The sequence below is a fragment of the Balaenoptera acutorostrata genome, chromosome 2 (genome assembly GCF_949987535.1).
Source record: "Balaenoptera acutorostrata chromosome 2, mBalAcu1.1, whole genome shotgun sequence".
In the NCBI taxonomy this organism is placed as follows: Eukaryota; Metazoa; Chordata; class Mammalia; order Artiodactyla; family Balaenopteridae; genus Balaenoptera; species Balaenoptera acutorostrata.
The window spans coordinates 109,063,921-109,077,153 of NC_080065.1; the positions used below are offsets into that span (position 1 = coordinate 109,063,921).

Sequence of the window (13,233 nt, forward strand, 5' to 3'; positions counted from 1 at the left end):
TCACTATTGTGGCCTCTCTTGTTGCGGAGCACAGGCTCCAGACGCGCAGGCTCAGTAGTTGTGGCTCATGGGCCTAGTTGCTCCGCGGCATGTGGGATCTTCCCAGACCAGGGCTCGAACCCGTGTCCCCTGCATTAGCAGGCAGATTCTCAACCACTGCACCACCAGGGAAGCCCTTACTTGCCTTTTCAATAAGGCATAAGGAAAGATGGTCATAATCAAATTTTCTTTGAAGATGAAGTTGAGGTATTAAATCAATTGACTATGGAATACAATGCTTTATTGGCCAGGTCAGGGACACCTGTGGATAAGGTATATTAGGTTCACAAAGGTCTATACACTTTTCTTTAATGATCCTCATGCCTACCATTCTCTTTAGACTCTGCTGGAGAGAGGAAAGAGCAATTTGTTTGGAGTTATGGTCCATGAACACCCACAGCAGTACAATTCAGGACTGAGGATGCCTATGGAATTCTGGCCTAGATGGTTCGGAGGCACGGCCATGTTTCAGAACAGTCCAGGGGGTAAATCAGAAGAGCTCTGGACTTGCTATCAGGAAGTGGTTTGTCTGAGCTGGCTTTGCCCCTATTTAGGAGTACATAACCTTGGCCGACACATTCCTGAGTTTTGCTGTCTTCAAAACAGGAAAGATATGATTGCAAACTGCGATAGACACCCTCTGCTTCCCTCTCACAGAGTTGTACTTAAGAAAGGTAAAAAAAATATTTAAGGTGATTTGAAAAAAATAAAATGTTTGATACAGGCAAAGTGTTACCTTACCCCTGCAGTTTTGGCAAGTTGAAATAAGGGAGCAAGGCAGACGTATCACCAGAAGCCCTGTGTGTGAGGCAATCACAGAACCTCACTGAGCCTTGGTTTCCTTACCTTCACAAAGGAGATTGTAAAGATATTTGTCTCCCAGTCTTTGTGAGACACACAGGAGAGAGTATACGTAAAGGCGCCCAGACCTAGCCCCTGCTATGAACTTTTACGTCACAGATGTTTGTGAGCATTCAAACAGGAAATGCAACTCCCCTTGTCCCCAAGCTGGAGCAAGCTCAACCTATTACTGTACATTGAAGTCTCCTGTTTGATAGCAAATACTCGCTTGTACTTTCTCCGAACATGCCAGAAAATTTGGTATTCCAACACGCGCTCTGTTTACACTCTGGCTTTGGAAATACTCTCCTGACGGCTGTGCTTACCCATCCACGCTGGCCATCACCCTTTAAGACCCCTTTTTTGAACCAAAAACAGTAACGGGTGTTAAATCAATGTTACCCATTCTTCTGGAAATCCTGCTTCAGAATTCTCCCCTCCAGGCCTTTGCCCGTGCTGTAACTCTACCTAGAACACTTCGTCCTGCCCCTTTGACTCCCTCATCATTTGTATCCTCACCCTTCAGCTTTCAGCTTAGACCTCACCTGTACCAGTCACACTTCCCTCATCTCCAAGTTCTAGGTCAAGTGACTCAGGTTCCTGTGTATTTATTTGTCTCAGCAGGGACCACAGTATACATTTTTTTTTGAATTCCTAGAAAACATACATTGTCTCTTTTATTATTTAAATATTGATTTCATTCTTCTCCACTTTTTTTTTTAGCATTTTTTTAAACATCTTTATTGGCGTATAATTGCTTTATACTGTTGTGTTAGTTGCTGCTGTATAACAAAGTGAGTCAGCTATACGTATACATATATCCCCATATCCCCTCCCTCTTGCATCTCCCTCCCACCCTCCCTATCCCACCCCCCTAGGTAGGACCACAGTATATTGTAATGGCTTGTTTTCTTGTCTATTTCTGCCTTGTACTGAATGCTGCATCCTGGCGTGGAGAGTAGTGTTGGTCTTACCCAGCACGTACATGCGGGAATATTCCATAAATGAAGAAGGGGATGAAATCTACACAGCTTGTGCTTTTCCCTTTTCTCCTCATATGTACTTCTTGGCTCTCCTTCAGTTACCTCTTTCCAGTAGAAATTTCTTGCCTCTATCATTTTTCTGCTTCAAGACTAGGCATTTAGTGACTGCCATGCTTCTGGCCACTGTTGAATCAAAGAGTGAAAGAAACTGAGTCCAACATTTGGAATGAGTTGCTTTCTTGCCAGCCAAGCTACTGAGCCAACTGGGGACAACATTTCGTATATTCCACTTTTTTCCACCCAAGCCTTCCAGTATGTAGTTTGTGATTTTTTTTTTTTTGAACTCTTGTTATATGAAAGAAAGTTCAGTATCTATGCGTAGGCTTTCAAACTGAAAATGTATCCCAGTACAAATTTGGCCAAGTGTGTGTGTGAGGGTGTACGCAGCTGCTGTGTTTTCCCAAGTATTGGTGAATTAAAGAGTAAAGAAAGAAGTTGTAATGCAAATCGACCGAGGTTACCTCATCACCAAATGTACCCTGCTCATTTATTTTGACAAGCCCAACTTACTTTTAATTACCAGGCCTCCTAGTACACTGGTAAATGTAGCAATAGTGACTTTGGCAGAAAAGGAGAAATCTGTGTAACATGAGCCATCAGAATGAGTCCATGCTGACTCTTTATAAATTGGAGTGAGGCAATTCATTTTAAGAAGAATTTCAGTAGAGCAATTTATGTGATCTGTGACTGTAGTTACAAATCAGTGAGCCTTTTATGAGCCAAGCACACCAGACTGTGTACATTAAATGAGGGTAGTTTCTCAAAGAAATTTTGTCGGCCACTCCAAGCCATTACCCAACAGATTTTTGTAAGTCTTCATTTGGAATTATTTTCAGAGTCAGTTTTCAAGTCACTATAAAAAAAATTTTAAATGTCACCTGAAAATCCTAATACTGGAGAGGGGAGGCTATTTTTTAAATCGATGCCTACTTTTTATTATTCAGTTGGACTCCTAGTTACTTGGAGCTTTTGCCTAAATTGAGTCTTCTCTTGAAGGAAGCAGTTGGGCCATCACTGAGGTCACCCATGAGAAGGTGACATGGTGTTGATAGACCTATTAGGGCCAGAGCCTCTACTGTACATTTTAATAGACACTAGAGGGACTTCAGTTCTTGGCAATTTATCAAAACTCTGAGAGTAGGAAAAATCCTACAGGCATTATGCACAGTTGACGCTCATTGCTTCTTTGGTCTTTTCCCGCTCTAGCTGACCTCAATTTGGAGTTTGGGTAAAGTTTCTCCCAGTGCCTTGGGCACATCAAAAGAAGGGGTGCAATGTGTCACCAATAGCTTCTACATGGCATTTGGGTCCTAGCCACCTAGCCCTGTGTCCTCACATTCTAATATTTGTATTCTTTGCCTCCCTATAATTTTTCCTACCCAAAGGAGTAGAGCTAAGCCATTGGAAAATGTTTCCTTTCCCTTTCTCTGCTTTCCCACCCCCCTGCCCAATCTCTACCTTCACCTCTCCCCACACTGAGAAACAGCTTAAATGCATGACATACCTACTTCAGTGCATAACAAATTAAAACTTGCCAGTGTCAATGAAGAGAAATTAAAAGCCCAGTTGAGCTTGAAATGGAATGATTTCAACCAGTCAACAGTACCTGAGGTGCACGGCTCTTGTAAGAGGTGTGCTGAGGGGAGAGGTGTGGCAATACAGGAGAAAGTCCTCAGAGGACCTGGGACCAGTGACTGCAGCTTGCAGGCACAGGGCTGGTGGCATGAGGGTGCAGTACAAATTTATAAATGACTGGGCTCTGAGGTCCCAGAGGGGTCCAGGGCAACTATGATGTGTAGCAGTAAAAATCTCATGTAAAGGCTTTTAAGCTGGACTGCCCTTTCTGGGGAGGCTGAAAAATATTTTCCACTGAGGTGTCCACCCGCTCTCATCGGCCTTGAGCAGGGTCGGCCTTCTCGCATCCAAGCTGCCGGGCTGGCCACATGGAGGACGGTCTCAGTCTTTTTCCGGGCTTGTCATTGGCACAGCTTCCGCCCTCCCCCCAGTCACAATAGTGAAGTGGCACCGTGTAACTGCACAGAGCCAATGACAACAAGGCAGGGACCTCTCTTCTTCCTCCAGTTGTAAAGTGAAGGAAATGTAATCCCCACCTCGTAGCATTTTATTATGTTTGTTGAAGGTTTTCTTTTTCTAATACTAAGAGATAAAATGGAGGTTGTGGAAAAGCACAAATTGTAACATGCTGGTCGTTTATTGGTAAGAAATTTCGTTTTACTGCTGTTGTGGTATGAAAATTTAAAACAATTGTAGAATACAAATTCAACGTTAGAATACAAATGAAGGAAATAGCGTTTGGCAGAAGGCACTAATAAGGAAAGGGAGGAGGATGGCACTTCATGTTTAATACTGGATTCCTTTGAAGGGTCAAAGACTCAAATGCCCCCAGAGCCAGGCAGGATGTGTGGATGAGGAGAGCCGATGGGGGGTGGGAGTGGGGGGGAGCTGGGAGCACACGCCCTGTAGACAGGGCAGCTGCAGCTCAGCTATAGCCAATTGTTATCATGGGGAATGCAGACCTGTGCTCCCAGAGCTCCAGATATTTTTTAAGTGAAGCCAGAAATCTAGAATCTTATGTGAAAGCACCAAAGGTCTACAAGTTGGCAACAGAGTCAATTTTTTGGAAACACTGCTAAGGCCAAACACATCACGTCTGTGGGCCAGCCTTGGCCCCTGGGCCTCTGGTCTGTGCCCTCTGTAGCTGTGCATTCCATCGGCGCCTGTGTGTCAGTCAGAAATGGGGGCTCACTGGGTCCCACTCGCTGGGTCCCAGTGGGTGTGTGGGGTGAGGCAGTGCCTGAAGAGCACAATAAGAAAAGCACCCACAGCCCAGCTCAGTTTTCTTATCATGTTGGATTAATTGCAGCAGCTGCTCTAAACCTGACCTCATCCCCTCCAGCCACATCCCAATTCCTCAGAAGGGAGTGCTTAAGGGTGCTATGTGCTCAGTGGAAGGGCAGATGGGGAAGGAAGAGGCAATATAATGATCCCTGGGACAACCATGGACTCACCCTCCAGTGAAAAGAAGCAATTGATGTTGGGAATGTGGCCAGGATTGGTGAACCACAGGGATTTCTGTACCTTATAAACGAGGATGTAATACTTTCGAAGTGGCACCTTGAAAGAAAGAAGCATTGAAACTAGACAAACGGAATTGTGTTGTAGATAGAATAAGGCATGTTAAAGGAGATGGCCACATATGGGGGTCCATTGGGAAGTAAAGGAGAATCCTGTGTGCCTTGGACCACTTAGTCTGAGGCTGGACCATCCAACCCACTGAGATAAATATGACCTTCCTATAATGGGCTGGCACTGCTGTAACTCTTATATTCTGTTCTGTAGAATAAACAATCTCACTACCAACCTCCAAGTCCAAATATAAAGATTCTGTGCCTTGGTGTCATGATTTATATTATCCGCTGGATATGTTCCATTAGAATGTCTATGCTCAAAGGGAAATTTCTCTTCATGTTGTTCAACACACCTCAAACAGGGACTCAACGACTACTTGTTAATATGCTTAGTTAAGATGTGTCCATTTGCATTTTGTATTTAGTTTTGTATTTCCATATATTTAGAGATCCGCTAGGTCCCCAGCTTTGACTCATGTTTTTCTACTTCATCTCGTGTTTCCATGTTTGTGGTGATACTGCGCTTGTCTGTACCCCATCCTGACACCCAGAATCATCTTTGTGTTCACCAAAGCCTTGGGAACAGTCTGTAAATCAACAGTTCATTGTGGAGTACAGATTTAGTGAAAAGAAATTGGATTGGAAGAAAGTCTGTTAGTTGACAAGTTGGAATCCAGAGTCTGGATTGTCTCAGAATCCACCAGAATGGAAGAGAAAGTTATTTTGAGTAATTTGCAAGTATGAGTGTGCATGTTTTTCTCTGAAAAGCTTTGTGAGGCTTAGAGGAAAAGTGATATATTTTTGCACCAAGAAATTTATTTAAGAACCAATTTTTATATTTCTATAAATAATAAAATTTAATTTAGCCATCAAATACAAATTGGTTTTCTTTTTATTTTAAACTTTACTGTGATTTCAGAAGAATGTTTAATATTTATTCTAAATGGATAATCACATTTGTACATGGTAGTAGTATCCTAGTTCTTTTTTGGATCAACTCCGTATCCACTATAATTAAAAATATGTAAAAATGGTATATGCGTGTGGGAAGGGAAGGAAGGGAAGCACTGGAAATTGAGTCAAGTCATGGGTTTGAGGTATGGAATGGAGAGTGGTTTTCCCCCTTTGTTGCAATTATGCTATTTTTGTAAATTTTTTAAAAACCTCAGAATGAGAAATCAGTGCCTTCAGAGTTAGAGTTTCCTTTTAAAAACTAGGTATTTTTACATTCTTGATCTTATATCGATAAGCTCATTTTCATCAGCCTAGATTTATTTTCCCTTTCCAATAATGTACTCCTTACTCTTTGGCAAGGTACCCCTTCCTCTTTGGCAAGGTACCCCTTCATTAGAGATCCGAAAGAAAAAAAAATAAATTATTTCAGATACTCGAGTCTGAGTACGTAAGACAGTTTTTATAATAAGAAAGACAAGTTATGGGAAATGGAATCTTTTTCGATATCTGAGAGTTTGCTCTGCGGAAGATAACTGCTCTCCAAGGCACTGCCAGGAGATCTATATTTCTGTTCCTGACATCTGTAGGTACCACTGCCACTGCCAATGGTGATGAGGATAAGTGATGGGAAAATGAACTGGGAGGTGATATATCTTCCTTGACAGATTTAAAGAACTGCCACAGGCAGCCCCAAGGCAAGTGCTGACTGAGGACATTCTGGCGCCTGTGTCGGGTCACTCTGGCATCGGCAGGCAAAGCTGTTAGAAGCAGGGGGCGATGCAATAACTCTGTGGTTTAAATCTCTACTTAGATCCTTTTTTTGAGGGGCTGAACTGGAGGTTGTACTACAAATTCTGAAATATCCATTATTGTTGGTAAGTTAGTATCTGCCTTGTCCTTGTGTTATTACCGTGGAGATCCAGTATTCATTACTCCATGCCCAGGATCCAAAGATATGCCCACATAAACATTTAAATATGGTTGTCCTAAGATTTCAAGGTTTGCTCCCCATCCTCGAAGCCCCTGCATTCACCCAGGGTGTAGTGGTAGATGTGGGCTGGGTCAATCTTAATATTGATCACAAGGGGAGAGTCTGACCTGAGTTACTGCTCTGGCAAAGACAAACAGGCACAAATGCAATACAGCAAAGGACCGTGGCTGCTCCCTAGGGAGCCTCCTGGGGAGCCTGGAGGAGCTGTGCTTACTGCTTCTGGAGAGCCCGGCTGGGGACATTCAAAGGGAGGAAGTGTGCTCAAAGGCAGCCCTTGCACCCAATGACTTTTCTCACTTTGTTTGTCTAAATATAAATATAATTTTTGGTTATAAAACAGCTAACCGTTTTGCTTTTCTTTTGTGCCTCTGTCGGGTCCAGGACTTTATAAGGATTTGACCTTACTCAAAATGTGCAAAGAAGAATGATGGAAGCCCCTGAATACCTTGATTTGGATGAAATTGACTTCAGTGATGACATCTCTGTAAGTATCGCTACTTGCAAGCAATGCTTTCAGGAGATTCTGCCTTCATCTATATGGGCTCCTTTCTCTGTTGTAGTCTGTATATCCTAAACTCTTCCAACCACGTTTAGAAATCGACAGCAGAAATCCTGCTATGGCAGACAAAGTGTGGGTTGGGGGCCTCCTGGACCAGGAGTGAATCCCACTTAATTTTGTGTGAGCTTGGGTGAGAAAGACATCATTTAACCTCACTGGGCCTCCCCTCCCTAATCTGTTTCATTGTTGTCAAAATTATTCATTGAGTAAATTTATAAAGTGCCTGCATATGGTAGGCACCTTCATAAATTTACTTATGTACAGAATTAACCCTATCGATGTTAATCTCTTTTATACGACTGGCTGTGCCACAGCCAGCATGCTCTAGCGTTCACAAGGACACAGACTGAAGGACGGCCAAGTTATTAATTTATGAACAATAAGAGCTTCCAGTCACTGGAGCTTTCAAAACACAGGTTGGACACTTGGGAATACTGAGAAAGAGTCATATGTTGATAAAGGGCAGGACGGGCTGACCACTGAGGCCCCGCTTAACACTGTAATGCTGTGGGCTGATGAGCTTCTTAGTTCCCACAACACTCACAGACTTCCTGCTGCCTCCAGCCTAACTCCTGGCAGCTATGAGTGGATGGTCTGCCTGCCCTTTGCTCAGAGCTGCTTGTGACTTACCCTGGGCCACGTGATCTCTTCTGCCAAAGGCCAACCAGCAAACCTACTGGCTTCTCAAACCCTAGCCCAGTTGGGCTGACTCTCAGACTGTGTGATGGGAAGGTTGCTGTTTCTGAACTAGCGATGTAACTTTTCTTCCCAGGACCTCCAAGGGTGCACTTTCTCACCTTACTTTCCATTGATTTCTCAGTTTTTGGTCACCACTGGCAATTGTCTCAAAAGTATAAGCTTTAAGGCGCCTCTGGCAGCAGTGTTATTCTTCTAATTTACTCCTTACCTTGAAGTAAAATATGCATACTCTATGCAAGAATTGGATTCCTGGGATGCGTTTGAAGAATCACCTATTTAATTGATGAATCTTCCTACCTTTCCCTATTTGTGAATTCAGCCTTCCCCTCCTTCAGCTTCCAGACAACTTTTATTAGTCCTCATTAAGACTAATGTGAAGTGAGTGTCATTAAGACTAATGTGAAATGAGTGGTATCTCTATCTCTCTCTCTCTCTCTCTCCCTCCCTCCCTCCCTCCCTCCCTTTTTAAATCACTTGTGCTTGACTTAAATGTGGATCAGAGCATGGTTCTTTTATAACCACTCCCCTCCAGGTATTTTGAGCTGGCTGGGGAAAAGCAAGAAAAGTGAATGATGATGTGAGAGGTGGGGTGGGGTGGAATGTGTTTCAGAAAGGGGCATATGTTATGATTATCAATTCAGGGTAGCTCTCTGAGCCTTGATAATAAAGTTGCATTTTAAGAGCATAGGCTTTGAAGGCACCAGTCCAGGCTCCAGCCTCGTTCTGACCTTTGCTGGCTGGAACACAGTAACTTCGTCTCTCTGAGATACCCACCTCATTTTTAAGATTGTTTTGAGGACTGAGTGAAATAATAATATATGGAAAGCACTTATCTTGGCACACAGTAAGTTGCTCTTAAAAATGGTAGCTTTTGTTATTATTTCAATGAATACTACAATAATATTTATATGACCAATGGTGAAGAAAGAACTCCAGGGAAAAGACCAGGCATCACGTCAAGACTTTAAAAAAACACAATAGAGCAGTTATATTTACAGAAGAATCATTTGGCAGCAGCCCTTAATTTAGATGAATTAGGAATCTCCACTTGCAAGATAATAAAATATGTTAAGCAATAACTGAAGCTGTTTAGCAAATTGGGATTCAAAATTATGCAATAGTTGAGCTTCTATAACCTGACCACTCAAACATAAGTAAAGATCTCCATCTGTAGTTGTGTAACTGCACTCAAACTTCCCCCCTTTAAATAGATTCCTATTGTTTGTATCTTTAACCTGCATTTAAACTGAAATCAGAAAGGAAAAAACATGAAATTGCATAGAATTGTTAAAATAATGATAATGGTTAACATTGAGCACTTCCCAGGGGATAGGCATTATCTTATTTAATCCTCACAACAATCCTGTGAAGTAGGGAATATTATTATCTTCCTTTTACAGATGAGGAAACTGAGGTGTGGAGATGTTACATAACTTTTCCAGGCTCACCCACCTACTTAGAAGCATTGTCTTTGGAATATCAACTTTTAGCCCCAGTACGTGGGTTGGCTTTACCCATCGCCCCTGGGGAACATTTGGCAATACCTGGAGACACTTTTGATTGTCATAACTGGGGAGGTATTCCTGGCAACTGGTGGGTAGAGAGCAGGGGTGGATCTAAACATCCTGCAATGCCCAAGAAAATCCCCTACAACGAAGAATTATCTGGCCTAAAATGTGGGCAGTACTGAGGATGAGCAATCCTGGTCTATTTTAATCCACGTAAAACTAAAGAAACTCTACTTTACCTGGCAACCTCTGTAACATCGTAGATTATTTTATAATAGTTCCATCTCATCCAGGTTCAACACCTTAAATGTGCCAGAATCATATTGCTCTATATAATGTCTTCATGGGAAAAGCAGTAGAGATAACCTCTAGAATATTGAAATGATTGTTCTCAGCCTGTTTAGGTAACCTAGGAACAATAAATTTACAACTGCTTTAGGGGCTAAACGGAGACAATTCAGATGCTAACACTGGGGAAAAAAAAAAAAAAAACACGCCATGATGTGTTCAGTTTGCTAATTCACTGGCGTTAACAAGAAATGTAGTCTCCCATAAACATGCCTGTATTGTTAGGATTCTGTAAACCTCCTTTTCTGACAGCCCTTAAGCTTCTTTCCTGGTTTAGTGGCAGGAAGGGGGAAGGAAAATGCACAATGCATTTGAAAAAGATGTTTACAAAAAAGATGCCCGAGCTTAAAACTCCTCTTCTTACTCTCCAGCCATAGCCCTTTTACATATTACAGGGTTTCTGTTTCATGATTTTCCCCTCTGGTCGTGAGCCTGGCTCTTGTTTTAATTTAAACACAAGCTGTATATTGGTACAGAAAAACAGCTAGAACTGTTTTTTTGCCTTTACCTAATGAAACAAAACACAGAAGGCAATCAAATTATTTTGAAGTTTCCCAGACTCAAAAATAATGCTCATCTTTTGCAAAATGCAGAGTTTAAACTATACATTCTTGTAAACCTGCCATCTAAAAGGGCAGAACATTGTGCAATAACTGAGGATCTGTGAAGGAGAGATGACGACACACATAAACATACGAGTTCAAAGTTGGGCTTTTCTGTCACTGCAAATGTGTTTACAGATTTCCTTCTTTATTCCTATGGAAGCCAGATCTCTCTGTCTTAAAAAAGAGAAATGCTCTGGAATATTATTTTACCATTGGGTTCTTAGTAGACATGATGTATTTTTTTCTAATTTATTTATTTATTTATATTTATTTTTGGCTGCATTGGGTCTTCGTTGCTGCACGAACAAGAGAAAGCCTGCAAGCTTTCTCGCAGCAAGCGGGGGCTACTCTTCGTTGTGGAGCGCGGGCTGTAGGCACGCGGCCTTCAGTAGTTGTGGCTCGCGGGCTCTAGAGCACAGGCTCAGTAGTAGTGGCGCATTGGCTTAATTGCTCCGCGACATGTGGGATCTTCCTGGACCAGGGCTCGAACCCATGTCCCCTGCATTGGCAGGCGGATTCTTAACCACTGCGCCACCAGGGAAGTCCCCCGTGATGTATTTATTTTATGAAGAGAGACCAATTTGCTGTCCTCAAAAATAGGATTATACACAGGACTGAATAAAGGAGAGGCCAAACCACAGATCCACTGCAGCGCTCCACTCGTGAGCCATCAAATGTTGGCCATGCCACGCACCGACTGAACTCTTTAAGCACTGGTCCTGTTTAAACCTCACATCAAGTCTGCAAGGCAAGCCCTATTTTTATCCCCTGTTTGGCAAGAGAAAAAATGAGGCTTAGAGAGAGAGTCTGACTTTCACAAGGTTACAAGTAGGTAAGTGGCAGGGCTAGGATTTCAATACAGAACTGTTTGACTGTGTTACTCTTTCTCTTCTGAGCAACTTGGTTGAGTAGAATCATCTCTGCACCAGTCATCTCACCCATCACTATCCCCAACTGTCATTGAAGCAATTGCAAAGTGTTTTTTGGAAGTAAGGGAGTTGGTATATAGTGTAAATAAATAAAATAAAAACAAGCTAAGAGAACTTAAGCAAGTCTGTCAATTTTATTGTTCCTCAACTTTTCCATCTGTAAAACGATAATAATCCATCTCTACCTAGCATCCTGGATTTTATGGAGAAGATATGAAAATTTATATATATGTACATATGTAAACACACACACCCATATTTATATACAGACACAAATACATATATATGTATATGCGCATCTGTATACAAACACCTACATGTACATATAAACATGTACATGTAAATAGACACACACACATAAGTGCACACACACATAAATAGAATTTATGTGCAATGCTGTATTCCTCAGCACAGGAAATTTTGTTGCCTTTCTGTGTCGCCATGACTGCAGCTTTGGTGAAAGTTGACATTTTTGGAAATTACATAGCCTATGTTTTGTGCAAATCAAATGAGATCAAGATAAATAAGTGTCCTTCCACTTTATTATCCCCTTTGACCCAAGGCCTTGCAACCCAGAGTAATAGCACAGACTTATGTGGATTCATTTTCCTAAGGTGCTTAAATCACTGGTAGAAAAATAAATTCCTACAGCAAATAAATCTCACTCTCAGTGAGTTACATTTTCCCATCCCACAGACTGGGCATCACTTGCACTAGAACACCTGACCCCCTCTGTTTTGTGTGCACTACATTCCACTAACACTTCCCAGATTTCATTACATTCTGTCCAAGAGCTGCTTCACAGCAGTGGGAGACCCTGAGAAAGGGTGTGTAGGGCTTATCACGTGGACTTAGGCACTGAGTTAGGGAGGGTAAAGAATACAGCTTTTGTTCCAGTTTTAGGTGTGAAAAAGACTAGAAAGATATTCAAGGTGCAGAGAACCTGGCTTGCCCCTCCTCTCTAGCAAGGAATCTGTCTAAGATCCTATTATCCTTTCCTCTTTGCTTCCTAGAATGTGACCAAGACGTTTAGGTGGCCTCTGATTGCCTTCATCCCTTCTTCGCTGTCCCCGTCAATCAGCCCTGCCGTGCTTACTTTAAACTTACTTATATTTAAACTTTTCTTAGTGCTTCTCAGTAGGATCTAGTTTCATCAGCTTTTCAAAATGACCCAACATTTTTCAGTGTTCTTTTTGCAATATCTTGTATTCAAGTCTCAATTACCTCTCATGGGTCCCCTCTCCAGCTTCCCGCTATCCAAAACCTCACACTTGTTTTAGTATTATATATGTGTTACCATTTTCTGAATACCTGCCAGGAAAGGAATTAGGAATAATCTAATCCAGGCAAAATGAATTGTAAATTCATGTCCCATAACTGCTGTTAGAGTCCAGGTCTAGAACCCAGGTCCTCAGACTCTGAATCTTGGACCTGACTGATATCTCTACCTGAGGTGGCAGAGAGCAACCTTATGGACAGAGTGATTTCCAAGAAGAATGAGCAGCTGCCGGATTTTTTAATTTGCTGTTCTCTCACTCTGCAGATAGCCCTGAACCTTCTCATCTTGCC

At 42.2% G+C, this 13,233-nt stretch overlaps 1 protein-coding gene across 4 annotated transcripts in view; it reads left to right on the forward strand.

Moving 5' to 3' along the window:
- The window catches only part of SNCAIP (synuclein alpha interacting protein), a 149,064-nt gene that overhangs the window by 65,695 nt on the left and 70,136 nt on the right, over positions 1–13,233 (forward strand). For all 4 annotated transcript variants that reach the window (XM_057541469.1, XM_007188475.2, XM_007188477.2 and 1 more), the window contains exon 2: positions 7,398–7,500. In XM_057541469.1, coding sequence (XP_057397452.1) covers positions 7,441–7,500 — 60 coding nt within the window. In that variant the 5' untranslated portion in view covers positions 7,398–7,440. The remainder of the gene's footprint in view (positions 1–7,397; positions 7,501–13,233) is intronic.